The sequence below is a fragment of the Seriola lalandi genome, unplaced genomic scaffold, assembly GCF_002814215.2.
Source record: "Seriola lalandi dorsalis isolate HSWRI2012SDOR001 ecotype SW California unplaced genomic scaffold, Sedor1 jcf7180002054556, whole genome shotgun sequence".
In the NCBI taxonomy this organism is placed as follows: domain Eukaryota; kingdom Metazoa; phylum Chordata; class Actinopteri; order Carangiformes; family Carangidae; genus Seriola; species Seriola lalandi.
In genome coordinates this window covers 1382983-1408148 of record NW_019525109.1, presented here as the reverse complement: position 1 = coordinate 1408148, position 25166 = coordinate 1382983, and the positions used below count along the sequence as shown (strand labels likewise).

The 25166-nt window shown below is 40.0% G+C and overlaps 3 protein-coding genes and 1 long non-coding RNA gene across 7 annotated transcripts in view; 2 read left to right on the top strand and 2 right to left on the bottom strand.

Moving 5' to 3' along the window:
* The window catches only part of wdpcp (WD repeat containing planar cell polarity effector), a 77988-nt gene extending 70389 nt beyond the window's left edge, over window positions 1-7599 (bottom strand). The window contains exons 1-2 of one of the 2 annotated variants that reach the window (XM_087176474.1): window positions 7019-7599; window positions 5931-6049 (exon numbers count right to left, since the gene is read on the bottom strand). The gene's annotated coding sequence lies outside the window, so the exon portion shown is untranslated. The remainder of the gene's footprint in view (window positions 1-5930; window positions 6050-7018) is intronic. The other variant, XM_023415721.2, reaches the window with a different exon arrangement.
* Window positions 7600-7741: 142 nt separating this feature from the next.
* mdh1ab (malate dehydrogenase 1Ab, NAD (soluble)) lies at window positions 7742-14319 on the top strand. Its single transcript, XM_023415756.1, has 9 exons — window positions 7742-7820; window positions 8357-8455; window positions 8920-9016; window positions 11021-11196; window positions 11478-11600; window positions 11691-11867; window positions 12429-12542; window positions 12872-12961; window positions 13432-14319. Exons 1-9 carry the CDS (start codon window positions 7818-7820, stop codon window positions 13552-13554), a joined length of 1002 nt encoding a protein of 333 aa, XP_023271524.1. The 5' UTR covers window positions 7742-7817; the 3' UTR covers window positions 13555-14319.
* On the bottom strand, window positions 13582-16755 carry LOC147818595 (uncharacterized). The gene is made up of 2 exons (XR_015437831.1): window positions 16511-16755; window positions 13582-14809 (listed from the first exon to the last, which is right to left on the bottom strand). It is a non-coding gene; the product is annotated as an uncharacterized LOC147818595 (long non-coding RNA).
* ugp2b (UDP-glucose pyrophosphorylase 2b) overlaps window positions 15999-25166 on the top strand; it is a 29138-nt gene continuing 19970 nt past the window's right edge. The window contains exons 1-4 of one of the 3 annotated variants that reach the window (XM_023415752.2): window positions 16748-17261; window positions 17392-17418; window positions 18548-18675; window positions 20529-20636. In XM_023415752.2, coding sequence (XP_023271520.1) covers window positions 17243-17261; window positions 17392-17418; window positions 18548-18675; window positions 20529-20636 — 282 coding nt within the window. In that variant the 5' untranslated portion in view covers window positions 16748-17242. Of the gene's footprint in view, window positions 16282-16747; window positions 17262-17391; window positions 17419-18547; window positions 18676-20528; window positions 20637-25166 lie in introns of those variants that run through there. The other 2 variants (XM_023415754.2, XM_023415753.2) reach the window with 2 other exon arrangements.

Here is a 25166-nt window from a genome sequence, read left to right as displayed (position 1 = left end):
CGCTGTCAACAGCAGAGGGAACGGAGAGTGAGCTTTCAGTTAGGACAGACGCAGAATGTCAACATGTGGCAGTTTGGTGCCCTCTTGTGGCCGCAGTTGCTATCGGAGCACAAAAACACATTCTCACAGTGAATAAAAGCTAACACCTAAAGACACTCGCACCGAGAATCACTCAAAGTCACAACATGACAAGTGAAAAACTCCTCTCTGAAACAAGCTGAGCCATGATCCTTCATATTACCGCTTCTGATAGAGATCTTTGGCAGTGACGTACAAAGGAAATGAAGACACAACCCCATCAATCAGTCCATCAACTGCTATGAAATATGTATTTGTCTTAACATGGAGTTTGATTCCATCAAACCCATTTCACGGACCATTTCACTATGCAAACACCTAAGGGAGAAAGACGCAGAGAGGGAAAGTGTGGTTGAGGCTCACTCAGAGGAAGAAACATACCTCCGAGGATGGTTTGGTGTGTGTATATAATATGAGATTTAATTGAATAGTTCTGCATCAGTGCCAAGAAGTTACTTGGTGTATTTTCAGGGGTCGGTGTTCTTTCTGACTAAGAGCTCGGGTGTCTTTCTTTTCCCCACAGCTAGCCAACACTTGGCCAGAAACAAAGTCTCTCTCAGGTTTCAATCACAGACAATCTGTCAGAGAGAAACTCAGAGAGGTAGTAGGTACATTGAAGCAGATTGGAAACATTCATACGCCTCCAGGCCTTGTCCTAAAAGTGCCAAAGCTACACAATGACAACAGCTCAAAAGGATCTGCACGCTATTTCTGGAAGCAACAAATTCATGATATTTCAGCTCAGGAAAGACATGCACTGCTTAGCATAAAGCAAAAATGAGACTAAAATATCTTCAATACACAAAAGGAATTACATTATTAAAAAGGTATGTCATATACAGTATATGGAGTGATTACATGGAACTTTGTTCATACAGGAATTAAATAATAATGAATCATGAATCATTCAAACATCTGGTTCTTGTACAGCCTAGGTCTGGATACAATCTTTTTCCCACATGACATGACAGTTCTAGATAGATTAAGCTTTTTTTAACACCATGTGTGGAAACACACAATTTCTCACAAAAGCTGCATTTATAAAACTATAATGGCTTAAAGATCGATGAACCCATTTTTTAAAGTCAACCATTTCTCCAGCTGGTTTGATTTAATGTTAATAATCGTAGAAATACCTTCAAAACAGAGACAGAATGGTTTACTTTAGCTGGATGATTTCTCTCCCCTATGATTTTGAAAAGCATAAACATGCTCCATTCTCACATGTATTTCTTCATGTTTCTTCATGTCTCCCCTGCCTTATCCACTTCCCTTTTGTTCTCCCTGTTAAGTGCTTTCTAAATTCAGTTTTAAAGGCGCTATATAAATATAATTTGCTTGCTTGCTTCTTGCATCGTTACACCAGACATAGATTCACTTGGATACATAAAATCTTCAAAAGGTAGGTAATGTTGCAGCTTAGGTTCCCATTAGAGCCTTGGATAAGATTTATTAAAATACTTTAATTTTACGACATAAACTAGCAAATTTACAAATCATCCCAAATCAGAAGAAAACATGCTTCAGGTTTTCAAAACAGTGTAGAATAGTGAGTTTATAGCCTTGCGAAAACCTCTGTGAGCCTACCTCTGTGTGTACAACCAACATCTTTCTTAAAAAAAGTATGTCAAAATCCCTTGGTTTCACATAGTTACCAGATTTCAGAGTGACAATTTGAAGTCACAACTCTCCAATCATAAGCCCAGTGCCTGAAGGCACGACTCCTGCTGCTGCAGCAACAAGTGTCTTCAGAGAGTCTTCAACACAAATCCATCAGCACCAGTTTCTAAGTAGTGATGGCCAAGAATGACTATGGTTAACTACAGACAAACACTGACACCTAGTGTATTATTATGGTTATTGCAAATAAAAGCAAATGGCAGGACGAGGCCATGCAGGTTCATTTTAAACAACACCACTACTGTCTGCATTACAGTGTAGATAAAAAAAAAAAAAGGGAACAAAAATTATCTTCTCCATCTGATCTAAAGCGTCATCAACTAATCTAGCACAGGAACATGACACTGCTAAGACACAGACATGCCACAAAGTAGGCAGGATGATGGCACAGGGATACAGAAGTTGAATATGATGGGAGATAGCAGTGACAATGATGTAATTATCCACTGTGTTTGTGTGCTGTTTGTTTGTTTATGTGTGTGCTCATGTGGATGCAACCTGCTATCTCAGTGTCTTCTGGTGCACTGTGAGGTCTATTTGGTCTTGCGAAGGGAGATAAGAGGGCGATTTTGAGGCCGGTGTGTGTGCTGGCTATCTGCCTCCCAGCTGCCAACGAAGCAGGGTCACTCAGGTGCACTCTGCGGGGACAAGTGGAGGAGCAGAATAGGAGGAGATAAAGTGAGAGCGGACAGAAAGGGTGGAGATGAAGGAGGTGAAATGACGAGGGAACAAAAGACGAGGAGGAGATGGAGTGGACAAAGGACAGACGGCAGGGTCAGCAGAGGAGACAGACACCATGCAGACAGAGAGACGTGCTGCTGGTCATGTTGCAACACGCTTATCAAGACTTTCAGAGTGTACTCTGTATGTGTGCACATGTATTGAGCATGTTCACACTCCATGTGCATAACTGTATGCGTGCGTATGTGTGTATGTGTGTGTGTGTGTGTGTGTGTGTGTGTGTGTGTGTGTGACGCTCAGGTTCTGTGCATGTGTGACCTTTCCCACTCTTCTCGCTTCTGTGGGGCTCCAGGTCTTGTCCTGTGGGTGGGACAAAATACCCACAATACCAATTGTTTTCACAGCACACACACAGAGGATCAGGCCGCCGTAGCAAACTGGCACCAGATATTATCATGTGTGCCGCTGCTGTTTTTGGTTTCATTCTGATTTCCTTTTTACAAAGACGAAGTATCCCTAATCCCCTCATGTCAACCTGACTGTGAAGACTGCCAGAGAAGAAAATAAACATTGGAGTCCAACTTGTCAAATAACATTTACAGCAACAACAGACTCTTTCAAATGTGCGATTATGTAAAGTCATAACTGTCACAAGTTATCTGACGAGTTGGGGGGATTTTAGGTGATTTTGATGGCTATGCACGTTCATGGCTGCACCTGACACAGAGTGCACTGAAAGGCTAATGAATATCTCGAAAGGAACAATTTTCTGATAGAGCAAGCGTTGCCCTAAATCAGCAGATCCAATCCAAAACTTGTACCTTAGTTTGGGCTCTTAAAAACATGGCCTGAGCTCCAATTTATGCAGGCAGAACAGAAGTAGGATCGAGCAATTCTGACAAATTCAAACACCGTGATGACTACAAAGATAACAATTTACAATGCAATTAACCAGGTTTTGTATAAGTGATGCTCTGGTAATTGTTTATTCAAAATGAGCAGTAGGAGCCTGACCTCTGTGCTTTTTAGGTAACTGGCTTCCAAGTAATATACATATGCGTTAGTAGTGAACTGAGCAAAGTAAATACTAAAAAGACAAAGGTGGGGCTGCTTCTAGTTTGTCCACTGACCAGGAGACCGCCTCATTACTCATGAAATACAGTAAATGCACGGAATTGATCTTGATATCAAATCTGTATAAAGACAAGTTATATCTATAAAGACTGATCAATACTTAACTGGTCCTGTATATCACAAGGAAATATAACTACAAAAGTGAAATGTTATCAAATGTCTTTAATAAAAGATTAACCTCAAAGCCACTGTGTTCTTTTAATCTTTCCTCACTTCACTTGTAGATGTTTCTATTCCTGATATCTTCTTCTGACAGGTGGCATCGTTTCTGCATTTTGTCACAGAAAACTTTTAAGCCTCTGGATCGACCTTTAGTAGGGTTCCCAAATTTAATTCCAGGATTTAAATCTAAAACTTTTACATAATCTTAAACTTGATATAAAAATTTTACAATGGCACAGTGAACTATACAGTATAAAATCAACTAATGCACGAATGTTTTGTTTTTATTTTTTACAATGGCATTCATTGTTTTGTCCAAACTACTCCTGCAGACTGTCTTGGTTGTTATCATTTTATAGATCTTCAATTAAAATAAACTTCTGATATTTCAATCTTAAGCAGCATTAATTGTTTTTTTTTGGCTGCTAAGGGCAGTGAGGGATGCTGTTGCAAAGAATTGACTATTTTCACATCCATGAAGATGGAGTCAGATTTCTGGCACCTAATAAATTCAAGTCTAATATTCACTGTCCTTTGAGTTCTGGGTTGGTCTCCACCAGCGTCTGAGGGAAATATTTGGCCTCACTAACTGGTCACCAACTTTGGCTGTCGAGATTGTTTCCCCCCTGAAAACATCTGTCTTTTGTAGCTGGAAACAAGGTTGACGAGACTGAACCCCACAGTAAAGTTACACGTTGTAAAACTAAAAGAAAGAGTTAGAAACACTAAAATGCTCGGTGAAGCTGAGGGGAATGCAGAGCTGAACAACAGTTCTCTATGTTCATCACAATAGGAGCAAGAGTGTCATTTAACAGTTGTTAATGAAAATATTGATTAATGGGGCTTCAAAAAGACATAGTAATTGCCATTACTTTATCAGGATTTCTTTGGCATGACACTTGCTGTCTCCATTGTTAAGAGGATGTCAATCTTCCCTCACCTCTCTGGGCAGTGGACAAAAAGTTTCAGTCACTCTGGATATAGTGAGTGAGTTAAACCAAAAACTGGACCGTCAAAAGAAGTAGATGACAGCATATTTCAAGGCTCTTCCGATCAATGTAATACACCCACAGTGTGATCATACAGCACTGCTAGCCAACAGACAGCTGTGAGCACCTGTTTGTCCCACACTGACACCCATGACAGCCATAAGCACATGCCACACAGAGGGGTAAAAATGTAACTGGAGCTGAGAGGAAGTCTGCCAGGCTGTGGCAGCTGCTTCAAACAGCTTTGAATCCAGCTATCACACGCAGAGCCTTTTGAGAAGGGAAGCGTCCGTGTCAGCCCCTGTCACTGGCAGATGCAGACACGAGAAGCAAGGCCAGTTTTAGGCTTTGGATGAAAAATTGGTGATGGCTCCGGTTCATTTTATGCTGTTAGATTGAAAGATACAACAGCAGGATGTTTGACAAAAAGGAAAATATTATTATGACATGGAAATATCACCTTTCACATGGAGACTGAGGGCAGAAATTGTGCTATCAGTGCTGCACAGTAATTGAAACCAAATTGAAATTATTGTCTTATCAGGCTTAAAAACATTCACTCCATAACTGTGAGCCATCAAACTACATGCTATTAAATTTTGTTGCAGTATAAAGAAAAGAAAAAAGTCAGAAAATTTTGCATAATTAGTCTCCTGTAATAAAAATAAATGAAATGCCACAGGGATGTAGAGGATATGTAGTTAATCTGTATTAGTGACTTTCTATTGATTGATTTTGGGGAATTCTTTTATGTAAGCCTCACTGCATAAGATCAGGTCAGAAACAGAAGAGAAACAAGAAACCCTATTTTAAATAATGCCTGTCTGTGTTTTATTAACAAGAAATGGATGAAATTGATGATGAAAGCTCTCAAAATGTTTTTATTTGTGATATTGATGCTTTGATGCCTTCATACATTTAATCTAAACAATGGGGATGTTGTCAGGACAGAAGTTTAAACTGCCAGGTTTTGTTGTTGACCACATCTGAAGGAAAAAGCACTCAAAGCACTAAAATATGGGGAGAAAAGACAGCCACCATAAGTGGAGCAGGACATGATAATCGTTGAATTGAGTGTAACAGTTAACACTTTCTGTACTCAGTCGTTTACAGGATTTTACTTGTTTCACATACAAAAAGGGATGGAATTAGTTGAAGAATGAAAAAAAGAGAGATGGAGAGAGAAGTTTAAATCAGGGTTCTCACCTGTCTAGTCGCTGCATGAAGAGGGCAGGCTTCAGACACTTCCATTTATTATTGGCGCCTCCGGTGTTCATTTCACTCCACCAGAGAAGTGCACTGCAGCTGCAGCAAGTGGAATGCAGCTATAAATTACCAAACCAAAACATACATTACATAACCAAAATCTTATATCTGGCATCATATGATGATGACAATTTAACATTTTATCACTTAACGTATCTTCAAACTTTATATATCATACAACTCTAAGTGCACTTATTATTTAGTCATTTGTCAATCTGGCTACACAACATTGCTGTCTAAAAATAAACCCAAATATCATCCAATACAAGAATAAAAAGTGAAACCAAAATAGAAAATTAAGCCCATGCCACAACCACCAATTTTAATTAAAAAAAAAACCCTGTTTCAACCATAATCATTTGGCACAGCAGTCTAACCCTGCAGACAGCCAGCCAAGCCTACAGTGAGCCCACCTTCTGATGCCAGCCAGATGTAACACCATCTCCTCTGCTTTTTGTTCAGGTCATGTAATGAGGCTGTAATGAGGCCATGAAATATTGATAACCAGTCTCACTTAACACTGGGTCTCTTCAGGGTCGTCTCAATTAAAAACAACATAGTAGAAAGAAACACTTTACGCCTCACTACCTGAAGGACCAAAGATGAGGAGACTGCCTTAAAACAACAGACCAAAATCTCTAAATCCTGACATGCAAACAGGTTTAGTGATGCATGCAATGGATTATTTATATGCCCAGGGTACAAGTAAAATTTATAATTAATGGAACTAGGGCTGTAACAAATCATTTGGTCTATAAAATTTCAGAAAATTGTGAATGTGTATTTAAGTGCTAGATTATATAACTCCTTATGCCTCTAGGGAACTGAAGACCCGAAGTCTTTCTTTATTTTTGTTGACCTTTAGAAAAATCTTTCACTTAGAGAGCCAAACATAAATTACTTCAAGCAACAGGCATTTACAAGATGTCAAAGCAGGCGTCTGTCAAGCCCGTTTGTTCGACTGTTCAACTTTAACCACACACAAGAGGGAAAGAAAGAGATGAGACAGGTTACTGTCAACAACTTACCTTGATTATATTACTGACGAGGACTGTAAAAGTTTTCGTGCTCTCTCTTACGCTGCTCAGCTTCAGTGTTTTTGTTTTGTTTTAACTTAACGTTGTGATAAATGCCAAACTTAACACACGCTTTTCACTGTAAACATTCATAATCAGCCAATTTGGTCTGATTAGAACGACACTTCAAGTCAATTAGTCGCTGTTTGCTCCGGGTAGTTAGCATTACACAAACTTAACAACCTGTTTTACACTGAAAACGGTTATGTTTAACCGGTTTCATTTCATACGGATAGTTTGTTAACACCATTAGTCGCTGTTCGATCCATTTAATCACACATATTGGTCTTCTGTCTATATTTCAAACGAGTAGCTAAGCTAGCTAACTAACTAACAGTGCTCTCGATGCTAGCTGGTTCTCCTCTGCCCCTGGATACAGGTCGCTAAGCAACTACAAGCGGTACTTGAAATGCTATGCTAACTAGCTAGCTCTTTAGCGATCATGTATGTCAACCACCAAGCGATTTAAATAACGATGTCATGTAGACCCCTATTTGTGCAGCCTCGGTAATACCAGTATCACAGATACCAACATTTTCTTTAACTATCAACGGAATAACTTGTTGAGATTAGTTTGTTCTTTTCGATAAAGGCTGCATAAACTATCAAAAACTACAACTCCCTAGTTCCCCAGTCTGCCGCATGACAGTTAGAAGTGTCGCAATCAAGTGAGGACTTGAATAGGAGTGACTGACTACCTCCGAGTTGAGCGAGTGGTGTGTGAGAGAGCAGTTCAGGCTACCGTGTGAACATGGTGAGTAGAACTGGCGACTTGTATATCATTCTTTTTAAAATAACAAATGAAACTGTGGTTATTCTGTTTGATTCATTAAGCAGTTCAGGAACGTTTGCAAAGTTCGTCAAAGTTAGAAAATAGATTTTAACAACACTCATAGTCTGGCTCGCCGTATGACGTAACCAACCCCACTGATATGTTTATTTAAAAAAAATCAGTCCGTCCTCAGCTCATATTCATATGAAGCTTTTTTAAATTTCCTTATGAGCTATCTTGGTAGTTTTGGGGATTGAATGAATGCTGGTGAGTGAGTGATAAAGATGGCGATGAACTTGATAAGCCAAGTATACCCTGGTTGTGTTATGTAATACTCCTGTATAGAAGGCACGGTCTATTTTTGAAGTGACCCCCTGCTTTAGTAAATCCTGCAGACATTAATAGACGGCCAGCACCACTTGTGTAGAACAATTACACTATCACTTTCATACCTGTCCTGCCTCTGAAATCAATGGTATTAGTACTAACAGCATTGTTCTTTGCCTTGTGTCTTGCAGTCTGAGCCTATTAGAGTTTTGGTGACCGGCGCTGCTGGGCAGATCGCCTATTCCCTCTTGTTCAGCATTGCCAAGGGAGATGTTTTTGGCAAAGATCAGGTAAGGCAGGGCTTTGTCTTGCTCACGTAACACACAGAATTACCTTATCTCATTAGGCAATGTCACAAGAACTCTGTAGGATACTGACACCCCCCCAGTAAACAGCTGTGAGTTTTCCAGGTCATATGTGGGGGGGTGACACTAAACAGATGTTGTCCCTGTGGGAACTGATCAGATTGCACTTGCTCATCCGTGCGTCCTGGGACAAGTCAGGAGTGTCCTTGAAGTCAATGAAATGGATCTCGTGCCAAGAGTCTTAGGCCAACTTTAAAACCACTTGATCCACTTGGCACGCGCCATAGTCCGTGAGCCATATGGCTTAGGCCTTCACACTCTGTCTCACTAAGTCCCCCACTGACATGTCACTATGCATGGAAATTATGATTTGAATTCAGTTCAGCATGTTTCATTCATCTCATACCATTCATTGCACTGCCTACTTCTTTCCCTCCTCCCTCTACCAGCCAATCACCTTGCTCCTTTTGGACATCACACCCATGTTGCCAGTCCTGGAAGGTGTTGTCATGGAGCTGCAGGACTGTGCCCTCCCACTTCTGAGAGGTAACCATTTAAGGGTGGGAGAGATAATTGATACAAGAAAATAACACAATATATTTTCTTATACTTACTTTCTTTCTCATTGATACACTGGCATCAAATATCATAGTTCCCCTGAAACACGTAAACTATGGATTTTACTTTATGGTTTGCTTTTGGAGAAGCTTTCTGGAGTTAAACTGACTTATTTTAGATTGAAAATATGTTATTTCCTATGAATCAGGGATGTACTCTTTCTTTAAAACAGGTGCTTTCTAGAAGTTATGCCTTTTGCCAGTTTATAGCCTTGTCCATCTTAAAGATAGCACACGTGTGCATGATGCTGTTAACCTGGGCTCTGGCCTCTGCCCTAACCATGTGCTATATACATGCTAGCAATAGAATAAAGGCTTCATTGTAGTGTGCCTTTAGAGCAACAGTAGTTACAAGGAGATGCTGGGCTAAAGATGTAGTGAACTGTTTTTATTTAAAGTTCTTTACATTTATGAATGCCTGCAATTTCTGCATGGTTGGCCCCATGGTTGCCCAACAGTTTTAAACTCTGCTCATTGCTACCGAGCAAACACACACCTAGAATTCATCGAACACCTCAAAATCAGCCCTATGTATCGTTTCTACACAAACTGTGCCTTTTATCTAGTAAGCTTTACTTGATTTATTTGTTCACTTTTCCCTATTAAATGTGTCCAAACCTTGTTTTCTACAGTAACTTAAAATCTCCAACTTTGGCAGAGCATCCTTGCATATCTGGCACATTTGACCACAACATTAAGGATTACACACTCACAGCAATATTTGTTGGCAAGGAAATAATAAAATATCTAATCATAGTTCGTAGGAATAGATTGCAATTGGGCAGATTTTTTTAAATCAATCAATCCCATTGAAGAAACTTGTTATTTTAAATCAACATTCAACCTTATATATTTCTACACTACCCAGAATATTATTCACCACCCGCTGGGGCTACTAACAGCTGTGCAGTTTTCCTGAATCCTGACAGGTGGAACATTTGATCACATTTCTGAACCAAGGAAAATTTATTTTAACTCCAAGGACCAAATATGCATCATTGTAAGAATTTTGTGACAGTTGAGACTTCCTTCTCTGCAACACTTGATAAAAATGGTTGCTGGTTTCCGCGTGGTTTTCTGGTGTCATCACTGTAACCGCCGTCATGACATCAGTTGTGAGGCGCCATTATGTGTCGTCTCCATTGTGACCTGGAATTTTTCCTTTGAAATGGTGCTGTCCTTTGCTTTGTTTGGACCGGGGATGTGAGAGGCCCCTGTATTAACTAACTGTACTGCAAAGACAACGCTTCAGTCACTGAGATGGGCCCAGCCGTACAGCACAATACTGGTCGCACACGGGATACCTCCGAATCGCATTTCTCAAAATCGTATGCATATGATTTTGAAAAGGGTGTACAGACTTTTCAATAAGTTTGGTTTCAAACTATTTCAGATGGATATTGTCATAGTGATAAATTGCAGATATGCTACTTGGACAGAAACGACTTGAGCTGTGTATTTTGGTGTTTGTTGATTTTAAAAAGTGTATGAACAATTTTATTTTTCACTTCAGCTTTTATCAGGAATTCCAACATGTTTCTGTGTAACAGTGGAGACCTGGCCAAGAGGGAGCACTAATCTGATTTACCGGTCACAATATGAACATACACTACCTACTTGGTTCCAGTCAAATGGGAATATGCCCAAAATGCATTTGATGGCTCGGAAAATGTAGAATGTCATTATCCATGTTAAATTTGTATTTGTCATTTTATTTATACTTTATTTGTAGGTGAAATGACCCTGTCAGTTTAGGAGAGAGTTAGTAAAATTTATAAAATTTCTTTTTGGCAAAGTGTTAATATTGACCTATGAATCCCAGACCTTTTGAGATGTGGTAGAGCACCATTTTTAGATGTAAATTTAAAGGAACAATATACAGAATACAAACACATTCAACCACAAGTAATTACTTAATTTTCTCCTTCCACAGACATTGTCCCCACCGACAAGGAGGAGGTGGCCTTCAAGGACCTGGACGCTGCCATCTTGGTGGGCTCCATGCCCAGGAAGGAGGGCATGGAGAGGAAAGACCTGCTCAAAGCCAACGTGGCCATCTTCAAGAGCCAGGGAACCGCCCTGGAGAAGTATGCCAAGAAGACAGTCAAGGTAATGAAACAGGACCTAGATTATAAACATGTTTCTACTCTTATCTCATATTGGCAACATACAGCACAGGAGTACACATACTTTCTCATGCTTATCCATCGTTTTTTGTCCTTCTGTATTATTAAGTATCATACAAGTTTGCTTCTTTGCTCCATTCTGTTAAGAATATGATGTAAAATCTAGAGCAGAAAATGCTTTTAAGTGGAGCTAATTTGATCCAAGGAAGCAGAGGGATCAGATGAGTCACTCAGGTTGCATTTTGTTGTATGTTTGTGTTTTAGGTGCTGGTTGTGGGAAACCCTGCCAACACCAACTGTCTGATTGCAGCCAAGTCTGCTCCCTCCATCCCCAAAGAGAACTTCTCCTGCCTCACCCGTCTGGACCACAACAGGGCTCGCTCTCAGGTTCACTCCTTCTTCCAGTTCAATTCAGCCGTTGTCAGATGTTGTCAGTCGTTTGTTTCTTCTGATCTGATTTTGCTTTCTGTCCTGTAGGTGGCAATGCGCTGTGGCGTCCCGGCCACCCATGTGAAGAATGTGATCATTTGGGGAAACCACTCGTCCACCCAGTACCCAGACGTGCACCACTGCATGGTCAACATGTCTGGTAGTGAGCTCGCCTGCTTCGATGCAGTCAAGGATGATGCCTGGCTCAAAGGAGATTTCATTGCTGTGAGCTGATGTTAACTTATTCTAATTTATTGGACTATAAGGAACATTTAGCATTTATATAAAACTCCTCTGTCAGCTGCTCAAAAATGCATGATACTTCTGAAATTAGATCTCCAGGGTGCTAGCGTAAAAGAAAATGGCAGATACAGAAAAATATGAGTAGCATTTTATGGAAAATTTGTGATGGGTTTTGTAAAATCAACCAATCAAACGTAGGAAGTATGTTTGATAATAAATTCCTGACATTGCTGATTACAGTAAACCTTGACTCAAATATTGGTCACAAAGAAGTGTTTATCAATGATAAGCAGTTAAATTGTATTTTTGTATTTTTCATGGTCATAGGACTGAAAAATGACAATAATACATTGTTTCACAAATACAGATTGCCATTCAGTTCTTCAAATGTTATTTTTTTGATGATCCAACAAAATTCCAGAGATAATGATTGCAAACATTTCAGCATTTTCTCAAAACCTTGATAAATAAAACTCAAAGTAGCTGCGCAGCTCAATAACTCCCCTGCATTTTCATTCAGTGATCCACATTTTTGTGTTGCAGACGGTGCAACTGAGAGGCGCTGCAGTCATCAAGGCCAGGAAGCTGTCCAGTGCAATGTCTGCAGCCAAGGCCATCTGTGACCACATGAGAGACATCTGGTCAGGCACCTCCGAGGTAAACACCATGTTTATTTATATTGTATTTCTGGAAAGGGAATGTCTGTCCGCTGCTGCAATCAGGCGTTACAAGGAGTGGCTGTTACAGTCAAAGAGCAGGCTGTACTTGTAAAACCCTCCCTCCCTCATTTTTTGTGATGTGGTAAAGTGGAAATGAAAAATAAGGTGAGAGACAGTATCTAATATGCAACATTATTTTTTTTACAGGTTGTTATTATATTATTTTGATTTCCCATTATGGTTCTGAATTTTGTATTTCACTGTATCTGGAATAAGCAGCATTATATTTCCAGACTGCAGGCTTAACCATTCTCTGCTTTGTTTCAGGGCGAGTTCATCTCTATGGGTGTTTACTCCTCTGGCAACTCCTATGGAGTCCCAGACGACCTCATCTACTCATTCCCTGTCCAGATCAAGGTGAGACTGATCTAACCTCGTGTTTTTAATACAGCTAATTGATTTCTTGGCGTAGACAGATATTAGTTAGGTGTTTCCTGATTTGATTGTCATGTTTGTTTGTTTTTTTTTTTGTCTTCAAAATGTGAAATAATGAACAACTGTGGAAAAGACATACTTCCATCCCTGTAAATTAAGACCAGGCTAAAATCTGCATTCTCTGGTTAAAAGTTTGATCACGCTCAGTATCATTGAGTAATTGCTGGGTGTGGTCAGAAAGTGCTTTGTTGCACCAAACAGTGATGTCAGTACACCTGTACACTGCAGCCAGGTGAGAAGTTAAACTACTGGAGTTCAGCAAAAAAAAGATTAAATTACTCTCCAAGTTTTTCCTTTGGTTGAACTAGGAAAAGTAAGTGTAGAGGATTGTTTATTGGCATGTGTCCCAAAATACAAAACTCAGTTACTAAGAAAGTATGCTGTTCCCTCAGGACAAGTCCTGGAAGATTGTGGATGGCCTGGCCATCAATGATTTTTCCCGATTGAAGATGGACGCCACAGCAGCGGAGCTGATAGAAGAGAGGGACACAGCTGTGTCTTTCCTGGGTGTATGACTAAACCCTGCAGGTCCTCCCTACCAGCACTTAGACAGCCCCAAAACTCCAGAAGCACGCCTGTAATAAAGCACTCCACAAACCCCTGCATTACTGTGTGTGTGAGAGAGAGAGTGAGTCAGTGTTTATGAGTGTAAAGTTGGATTTATACTTGTGTGTTGGGAGGCTGTGCAGTAAAAACATAGAGCCTATGCACACAGCCACTTACACTAACGTGCACCCTCTTTAAAAATGTACAGCAGCTAGACACAGTGATTGGCGAGCTTGGGTTTCTTGTGTTTTCTTTCACAAGTTTCCAAACCTGCTGGAGCTGGCAGGGTGTCGATAGTGAAGACGACATTAAGTGAGTTATTAAAGCTCAGTAATCTTAAAATGACTGAATCACCGTACATATTCTGTGATGTAGCAAAGCTCTTTCTGTTACAAACCTACTCATTCTTATTGCCACTGTCTATTGCAAAGTGAAAAGAACGTAAGCAGGTTTGCTTTGGCTATGAATGACTACATGGCATTATATTCTCCTGTTCAGTAAACACCAGAGACCCCTTGACAAGGTTGCTGTACATTGTGACGCACAAGTATAACTCTACCTTAAGTATACAGTATATACTGGAGGTCCACCAGATCTGTTACCAGCTATTTTCCAATAATTTTTCTCTGGGGGTAAGTGAATGGATGGTTGTTACATATAGTCAGTGATGCACTAAGTCCTCAAACACTGGAATGGATAACTTTTAAGCTGAAATAATAAAAAATTAAACAATATAGTTGTGTTGTTGTTGTTTTTTTGTTTACGGTGTTAAATTTGTTTCCAACTATGTTGTCGCCATGTCTTGAGTTGATGTCTTGCACGTAGGTGTGAATGTTATGGAATCTCATTGTTCCCGTGGGGGAATTTGTCTTGGTCTCTGCACTGCAGCTCCAAATACAATCAATACAATACACAAGACTGACAGCCTGTCTTAAGTTTACGTTGCTTCTCTCTGAATGTTCAGAGAAAGGCTCCAGTCCCTTACAAACGTGCATTAGATAAGAAGGGATGGATGAGGTGATCAACAAACTTCCAGCTTTTCTAAATGTTAGGACCGATATTTGCAGAGTGGAAGGGATGGGGGTGAAAAATATGACAATCGGTTGTCTTCCAGTACCAGTATACTGTAGACCACAGTTTGTCTTCAGGTATGTCAAGTTTTTCAGTTGATGCTTGTGACATCGGACTGCACAGTGATGAGAAGTACAGTAATACTTCCATTTCCTGCAGAGATAAAAAATAGTCCAAGTTGACGCCTGCTATTTGAAACACTGAGGTACAGTGCACTGTCACAGTTTCACCAGGCAGGGGCAGTGTTTCCTCATTGTTTTACTTACCAGCAGGATGAGAAACAATTATGTAACTTCTCTAATTACTTCACAATGTGTCATTGTTGATACAGACTATAATAGTGGGCTACTCTACCAAAAGGATTCTCCAGTCTGACAATAATGGGATCACTGTTGGAGGTACATACACTCAAGTACTGTAGTTCAGTACACATTTGAGGTACTTGTACTCATTTTATACTTTTTACTTCTTCTCCATTACAGTTCGGATGGAAATGTTGCACTTTTTGTTGTACTACTATTATCTAATAGCTATTGTTACAAGTCACTTTTCCAATAAAAATAAAACTTTACTACAATCTGTTACATACAGAAGAGGAGCTCGTTACCGATTAAATTACCCAATAGTATATAAAAGTAGCACTGTAATGAATAATCGATTAATTGGTTCCAACAGAAAATCAAAACATCAATTAAAAATGTCATGTTTCTCAAAAGTCAGGATTTGCTGCTTTTCCTTTCTAATTGTGAGGTTTTGACTTTTGAAGGTGTCACTTTTTCATTTCTCACTATTTTCTGAAGTTTTACAAACCAAGCAATCAATCGATTGATCAAGACAAGTCAACAGATTAATCCATAATGAAGCCTTAATCATGCAGCCTTGTATAAAACAGTGCAGCAAATTCGGCAGTAAAATGTTTTTTCACATTAATGCATAAATTATAATAATATAACAATGTCACGGGGAACTGTTTGACATTTTTACTTGTAATGGAGTATTTTGACAGCACGGTGGTAGCACTTTTACTTTAATCTGGATACTTCCTCCTTCACTGCCCGGGGTGAATCTGTTGTACCTGGTGAGATGTTCACTGCTGCTCAGACAGTTTGATGCTACTCATAATGATATATTGATGTACTTTAAAAGCTTTTACTTAAAGATGTTATACGGGATAAGGGCGGATGTATGTGTACTTCTGGTATTTTATTTCCAAAATTTCGAGCATTCTTTCACCCGGAATTGTCAGAAAACATATCGCACGTTGCAGAAATCTATTGGTCGTTCAAAAATGCGTCACAGAAAAACAACGTTTTGATTGGCTGCCGTCCCCCTGCGACATTCCCATTCGCCCCTGCTCGGAATCTTCAAACTACTGACATTTCGTTTTTTAAGTTTTCTTTTTGTCTTTTTGTGATTTTTTTTTACTCAGCGATGTCGACGGGAAACAGAAGCCCGAAGTTTTAAGATGAAAACCTGTTAAAGAAAAAAACAAAACAAAACATCGATCTTAGTGTACCCCTGCTGTCTGTCTTCTTGTCTGCGGGATTGCTGTGGTCCTTCAGACCCGCAGGACCAGGCCGACCCCATCGACTTTTTTTTTTCCACCAGCATCCTACAGTCACACAGTAAGAAAAATGGCTTTAAATCTGAGAAACGTTTTGATTTGCCCGTTTTCCCGAGCGACTCGCGTTGGTGGTCGTCTCTTCACGTTAGCTATTGTAGCTCAACGGTTTTTCTTTTAGACATAAATCGTAAGCGGTCGTTTTTACTCGTAGTGTAGCGTTCACGGACCTGACTTGTCAAGACTGTAAACACTGTATCCAGCGTTAATATGTATTTTTCTTGAGTACATACCGACCCTCCGTCCACCATCCATCATTGATTCATTTCCGCATCCTCTAGCCTCTCAAGTTCCCCGTCAGGCACGCAGGTTGTGCGGATGGAGTCACTAGTGTGCCTCTCTCCGGTTAATAATTGACTGGAGGTTTGTTGGCAGTACAAGTAGGTGGACTCTGGTGTAAAAAAAAAAAAGGAAAAAAAAGAAAAAGACGCTTTAATAATAAGGTAATAAAAATGTAGGCAGGGGGCGAGGGACAAGAGAAACACGGCCAGAGGTTGGGTGTCAGAGCCAGGATTTGTGACGTGGTTTACAGTACTGGGGCTGGAAAACGAGAGGCGGCCACCGCAAGGAATAAAAGATCCTCTTAGATCAGGTCCAGCTTCATGTTGAGAGACTATACTTGGCTGCTGGCCAGAGATAAATGTGATCGGATGAATGTTTCCTTGTTTTCCTTCTTCTTCTTCTTTTTTTTTTTTTTTTTGAGGTTGACAGGATGCCTTTTCCTCAGCGTCAGTGGTGAATGGACTTAAAGGGTTGCACACCTCTGAATGAATGATCTGTGACTGGCTTTTAGGATACCTCTAAGAAACTTTTCTATTCATTTACGGGATGTATGTTCAATGACACTTCGGTTCTGCTCTCGGGGGGATTTTTAACTTGAAACAGTGCCGTGTGCTCTGTTTTGGATTCATCTTGTTATTTAACCGTATGTATTGCTGAACCGGTCGCTCTTTGGCAGCTGAAACATGGCACTTTATGTGGAAGGTACGTGATGATGTGGAAGGTATTTTAGTTATAACCCTGAACAGAATCCGTGTTTTCATAGATCTTCATTTACCAAAATCATCATTCCTTAGAGCCAAACACCTTTTCTAATGTTTTTTCTGCATTCCAGGCATTTCTCAACTCTATTTTGATGCAGGTACTGGTTTTTTATTCATATCAGTTCAGAATTGAAATCAGCTTGTGGAGACTTATAATTTGCCCCTTATACTAAATGATCCCTCACATGTGATTACCATGCTCAGTCTTATTTCTGTCAACGCTTAAAATACTTGAGTTGATGCCTTCATGTGAAAGTCCTGCTATCTGAGGCTCAAGAGCTCTTAAATGCACATTAAAGTTTTCTTTTACATTGTGTTTTGTGTCACCACATGACCACTATCCTTTGCCTGTGACAGATGGTATCTCTTGAATGCATTTGAGATTGGTCGGTTGGTTGTAAACTCTAATTTTTTTTAAATGATCGAGCCTCCCATCTGGGCATGAGCACACCACCTCTCAAACTGAATTTTAAAAAATCTGACTAAAATCAATCCACAGCTGGTTTGAAAAGTGTTGTTCATAGCTTTCTGAAAGGCAGCCAGGTGGAGTCCTGGTCAAAGTTCTCCAGGTCATTCACTGGTTTTATTTCACCACCTCAGGCTTGCAGCCAGCCTGCCTTTAACTTACAACTTACTACAGTATTTCAGGCCTCCTGGGCAACTAAAATGTGCCAGTAACATCTGATTTTTGGGCACAGTTTGCTGGTTGAATTCTCCAGCCACTGCTTTTAGGTCTTGTGAATAGAACAGGGGCTCCTAATGACAATGACAATAATCACATTTACTGTCATTTCAAGCCGAAGCTACTTGTGCTAGTTAAATAAAGCAATTGAAATAATTAGGCTCAGAGGTGCTTCGTTCACAGGTGTGATTACATCCCTTCCTGTACCTGTAGTCAGTCAGGGAGTTTACAAGCCATGCTGGATGTGTCTTAACAATAGATTTTCAAAGTCAATATTGATATTGATGGTTGAGATTTAAAAAGAAAACTGATAACTATTATCAGAAATACACAACATAAACAATCATTACAGAGATAAGGATGGCTAAATTAGATTATTAAAGAATCATGACTACGATATGCTCTGAGTGAAAAATAAACTTGACAAACTGGAAATATTGTTTTGTTCATTGACGAGCCTAAAGAGACGGTTTGACTCGATAAAAATTATATTGCAACTGTGAAGAAACCTTTTCACCTCATCTTCCCCTGTCTTCTCTGTCCAGGTCTGAGTAAAGGAGTGCCCAACGGAGGGATGGCTCAGTTCCAGGAAATGATGCGGCAGCAGCTGGAGAGCTCCATGCACGCTGAGCTGGAGAAACTGCTGGACACCACCACAGGGGCCGAGAGAGAGGTACACCAGCACTGACTCACTCTCTCTCTCTCTCTCTCTCTCTTTGCCTCTCCGACCATCTGGTAGTGATTTAGAGGGTGGTGGGGTCTCGCACAACACTGGGAAAACACAAAAGTGACACATACTGTAGCACAGTGCCAATGAGGGTTCCACCTACATGCTTACACACACACACACACACACACACACACACACAAACATAAAGTCACACAGACATAATGTCATAAAATTGCAGTAGGCAAGGTTTTAAAGCAAACATTCACCCATTTTGTCAGCCTGAATCATAATATATTGCGTCATTAGAGAGACGCAGCCCAACTGAGCCCCTGTAGCTTCGTCCTGTTTGCCTAAAAGGAATTCTGGTGGTGGGAGTTGGTACTTCTCAGCCCACAGCAGCTGATTCATCACAACCTCAGGGTAAACGCCAAACTGTGTCCTAAACAGCTGCAAGAAAGCGAGACTCACCATCATTCCTTCTGTTTTCTTTGCTGTAATACAATCGTAAACCTTGAAACCAAGTTGTCAGTAAAACTGGCTTGACACACAGATACACACACACACACACACACACACACACACACACACACACACGTACGCAAGGTTTGGCAATTGCCTCTTTCAGACATTAACCAGGCGCAATCGCAAAAGATGGAAGGATACACGGAGAGAAAAAGGTCAGGAGGGACAGCCAGTCACACACACAAGCGCGCCCGTTACTTCACACACACTTTCACTCAAGTGGGCTCACAGAAAAAGCTTTTGTATTTAAGCACCAACAGTTACGCAAGCGAAAAAGCATTGTGCATATACAGAACTGCAGAGACAGAGTCTTAGTTACACATTGGTTAAACTGGGCAGGTCTCGTTACCAGTGACAGGCCACCAACATGGTTATATTTGCCTTACCCTCCTGGAATAGATTTTTAAGAGCTTAAATGCATTTTGAGTTATTTTTTTGTTTTTATCTTAATCTTTTTGTCTGAAATTTCTTTTTTTACAAGTGTATTAAAAATAAAAACCATGCAAACCCAGAGAAAAAGCAACACAAAAGAAGAATTGCAAATCACTAAATTATGGAGAGGAATTTTATGAATAAATCACCAAAGTGGTTTATGAAATCATCTCATCCCAAAACAAATAAAACCGCTCCAGGTGCTGCAACACATCCTGATGCTGTTTTATCTGCAACTGGTATTGTACACATGTATCACAATGCACAATGTGTGTGTGCAGAACCAGGGGCATCACAATCTGGTTTTTAATTGTTAAGTTTTAAAGCATTTTGATTTTGCATCTACAGTGCACAGTCCAGTGGCTGCAGAAAGAAATCAGCATTACACAAACATGTAATACTCTGTAATACTCATGCTTAGAATCAAATATCTCCCCTCATGTGTGGTGAAGCTTGTTCAGCAGCTTCACATATTTCATCCATCAGTCATACGTCTTTTTATTGTGTAATTTCTCGCTTGGTAAACACACCCATTTCACCAGTTGACTTTCTAATTGTAGATGATCAAACCCACATTTTACATTCGAGGCTCCAGCTGTCTGTTTTATCTTCACCTTCGAGAGCAGCAATAGAAGTTTCAGCTGCTCGATTACCAGCTCCATTATAAGAAACTGAGGAGTAGTGAAAGTGCAATGTGAGAAATATAAAATAAGAAAAAATAAATACAATTTTTATTGACTTTGTGATTGAAAACTATGGTGAGAATCAGCAAAGATCTTATTAATTTAACCTAATTTTTAGACGAGAAAAGTAAAATGGTTTCAAAGACTGTATCAGTGTCTTTTCTGGCAGTTTATTCAGCTTCCCTCAGTAAAATATTGTAAAATCCTTGTGTTTTTCAGGTGTCCAAGAAAGACTTCGAGGGCTTCAAGAATCTTTTCCACAGATTTCTGCAGGTGAAGGGGCCGTCAGTGGAGTGGATCAAGATACAAAGACCTCCAGAGGACTCTGTAAGTGTTTTTGCTTGTCTGCATCTGAGAGAATGAGAACATCACATGTTTATGGTGGGAGAGAAAGTGAAAACTGGATTTACATCACTTATATCTCAAGTAAGACCTTGTCCTTGTTCGCACATAGCTCTCAATGTTTCTGCATCTTACAAGGAACAAAATATTCCAGTGTGTGAGTTTTGCATATGATTACGCCAAACACACACACACACACACACACACACACACACACACACACTGTCTGTTAGATTGGCTTGTAAGAAGAAAACTAAACCAGGAAGCAATCATAAATACAACAGGAATGAATTAACATCCCATATAAAACAGCAATGATATCTAACCAGTGGACTGTGTTAGTGGAGATGTGTTGCTACAGGTGTAAAACACATCAGGGGAAGTCCAGTATGAGAAACAGTAATTAAGCCTTGAGCCTGAAGGCTTATCAGATGTCAAAACAATGCGCTTAAACTATGAGGCAGATTTGAACTCTGGAATTTCACCATGGCAGCAACGAACAATCACTTTATCCTCATTCTCAGAGATTGTAAGACGAGCAGTAGAGATGTCCTGAGCTGATCTTAAAGATAAGGATCAGGGCCAATCTGGTTATGTATTAATGGATCGGTATCGACTAAAATGATGTCATTACTGTGTCTCTGTTGTGTTTCGTCCACCTCGTCCTGCTCGTGTTGCAGCTCCTGTTCTTTAAGACAAAGTGTATAATCCAGCGGAAATCAGCATGTGTGAATGTTGAATATTATTTGGGCGCAGCAGTGAGTGACTCTGAGTTCAGACTCTGAGGCTGGAAAAAAATACACAGTTTCACTAATGATCATTAGCAAAGCAATGTGAAGAAATATTCAGCTGCAGCTTCTCATTTTTAGCCGGTGCTGAGCTCAGCGTCGCTTTTGGTGGTTGAAACAACAAACAGTGCCAGTGGTAGGTCAGATTAGCTGCCACTAATTAATGTTAATTTTGCCAATAATTAAACCTGGTTGTTGTCGGTTCGTGTGCTCTCTGCGCGCTGCTGTCAGTACTCCTCCACCCTGTAACCTCACTGTACAACCACCAGTGAACTGAGGATTTCTTTATTCCAACAAATCCAACAGAGTGAGATGTCTTCTTTCTTGTGGATTGCGTCACATCTCTGTCAGGGGAGGCATTCTCCAAAGGATCAATAATTGAAGTTTCTAAACTTTATAGATTTGAACCATGACCTCCTCTTCAGTGTTTGGATCAAGAAGCTCATACAAAATAAAGTGCATGATATTAAGTAGTCACGAATGTGGAGGCTGCATTTTATTTATATAGTTGCCTCACTAGTGCGCAGATCACAGGTGACCTTTTGAATATGTTTTTAATAAAAAAATTCACAATTACGAGACTTCTTCTCTCGTCTTTGGTGGCTACGGGTGTGGTGCACCAAGCAGGTTAAATTTCAAAGTGAAAGCAACCACATGAAGCTTTCCTGTGTGTTTTTACTCCCAGTTTCAGACGATCAAACCCCCATCTCAGCACCTGTCACTCATCATGATGAGCTGTCTGTAAGCAGACAGCCCACAGCTTGAAACTGAGGCATCAGAGGCACCAAACAAGACGAGGCGAAACAGTCTGAACAGTTTGAAAAATGAACTGATGCTCATCAAAGTGTTTTCAGGCATGTTTTATATCACTGCTCTTCATTTCCTTTCCATCGTGGATTTTGCTGAGCCTTAAATACCAACCCATCTCACACCTTGTTGCACCCAAAGCAATAAACATATGACTCAAACTATCCTGGACACCAGTCGTTACAGGCAAACATGATTTGACGCATACAGTCCATTGTACAAACTGGAAAGTCATAAATATCTGTACATAATTAAAAATGTGACTAATAGAAGCCCAGAAACGGTTGGTTCACATCCACGTAGAAGGAAGTTGTTTGTTACTGGTCAGTGTAAAAATAGACTGTAATTCTCTTATTGTACTGTAAGTGACCTTTTTCTAAAAGTATTACATGAACAAGTGATTCAAGTGATGATTTGTAAGAATTTAATGATGGTTATTTACTTTCCTAATGACAGCCATTTTTTCTCATTATGGCCTGTCACTTATTTGGCCATTGTTTATAAGTTTTTTTTTTTTAACTAAGACAAACAAAACTTCAAATCATTCATCTGTTTTATTGATCCACTATAAATCGATTGAGTTAAACAGTTTCATTCCATCGAAATCTGGTTAATTTGATAAATAAATAATAACATTTCCACGCTTCATTAACTTGTACAAAAGAGTTCAAAGCTTTTATTATCTTACTCATTGAGATGTGTGACAGCTTAGTACAGACCAGATCTATCAAATTATACAATCATGTTTTTATATAATGATCATATGAATGTATGTAAAATCCTTATTTGAAAATAAAACATAACTATAAAATAAATGCAATGGAGTAAAAAGTACAAAATGTAGTGGAGCAGTATAAAGTAGAATTAAATGGAAGATGGCTTGAATAACATTTTATTTATTATTTGAGTGTATGTATTGATAAAGTAAGGTCATGGTGTATCATCGTAATTCAGAGATCAGATAGTGTCATATATTTTTCCTACACTGAAAAGTTTCCCTCTGAAATGTTCCAGCAGTCATTCCTTGTAGTAGCAGACCTCTGTGGACTGTGCAGAGACTATTCACTATCCTCCTGGCAGTAAACTACACAACCCACGTGAGTTTCCTTTTGATGGTGCTGCTGGTCAGTCACTTAGAAAGTTAAAGTGCCGAGTCATCAGCGTCTCTTTGAGTTGATTGTGCAGGATTTCCTTGTTCTGTTTCACTGAAGAAGCACATTTTGTAGGACTTCCTTAGTTTGCGGTCACAAGGGACGCTTTCACTGCGCTCTGCTTCGATTTCCTGAACGCCGGGCTTCCATGTTTTGTGCGAGCTTCAAAGTAGCAAGATTGAGAGGAGCAAACTTATCTGATTCGGTCTGATCTCGTGGGAGGATCCTTGAAGTCTGAGCGCAGTGTTTGGTTCAGTCAAAATGTTGAGCCGTCAGGAGAAGAGCTAGCCAGTAAGTAAATGGAGCAGCAGAAGTACACGAGTCTGGTTTGCAGGCTGAATTTCAAATTCTGAGAACGTTTTTTTTTTCTCTTTCTCTCTTCTGTTGTGACTTTGTGTTGAACTTAGCTAAACAAGGAAGAAAAGGGAAATGGTCATGATTAAGTGCCATATTACTCACTTGGGGAGTAATGGTCCCATCTATACAAAGTAAAAAAAAATCACACTGTATCTGCTCATTTTTAATTCACAGTGAAGTAAACCAGTCTTCGTTCCTTGTCTCATGCGTTCTTATTTTGTTGGGATGGTAGAAAGTATGTCAACAGCATTGAAAACGTTGCTGTTAAGAGGTAGGATAGGTTTACCACAAACACGCTGAGGCAAAACATACAGGAAGTGCATGTTCCAGTAAAGAAATAATGAGTAAAAGTCAGGATTTCAGCAGTAATTTAGCACACATTAGTGCTGCCAAGGTTGCTATGTTTTCACCAGTGTCTGTTTATTTGTCAACAGGATTGTGCAAAAAGTACTGAACCGATTTTCACCAAACTAGATAGAGGGATGGGGCATGAACCGGAGAAGAACCCGTTACTTTTTGGGGCAGATCTGGTGTGGTGTATGTTGTTTGACATTGGCATTTTCTAGTTAATCATGATACTAAAACATGCAGATTATCTGTGAGCGGATGTGTAGAAACATCAGTAACCAATAATAGCCCGACGGGACATTTGAATTCCTAGAATTAGTCGTCAGCTTGTTCAGCCTCTGCAGTCCTCTTTGCATTGTAGTGGTGAAAAGATTGAAACATTGATATATGAATGTTCATAACCAGGAAATGAGGATGCATTTCGAATAAAGATCAACTGATAACTTGGTTTCGTGTTGCTGTTTATCAGGCTGGTGTCGGTTAACTGGGAGGTACAGTATGATTTTACTTTGAATCAGGTTCTTCACCAGCGTCCTGTGGATTAATGCATGAAACTTGTGTCCTTCACTAACATCAAACAGTTTTCATGTGACTATTCCTGCTCTATCATTAACCGTCACATGACAGAAGTTACACGTGAAAACCGCAGTGTGTCTGAAAGCACATGCTCTGTTTTCTCAGTTTTTTCCTTCAACGTTCAGGAGAGCCTCTGAATCCATACTGTGTTTTCTACTTGAACATAGTCACATTGCAAAGACACTGAAAATAGACTAGTATACAATGCAAGGTGTTTATCAGAACGCTTTTCCAGTTGTTGTCTGTTCGTGCGGCAGATTAAACCAGCGTCGAAATGGCCGAGTCTCTTAAGAACTACACAACCCACAACCAGTCCTGGAAAGCCCACAGGAATGGCATCAAGAGGCCCAGATCTGAGTCACTGAAGAGGGGGTGGACCCTAAGTTCTTGAGGAACATGCGCTTTACCAAGAAGCACAACAAGAAGGGCATGAAGGCAGCTCAGGCGAAATAAGTCACTATCTGGTCACCTCCATGTCCGTCAGTGTT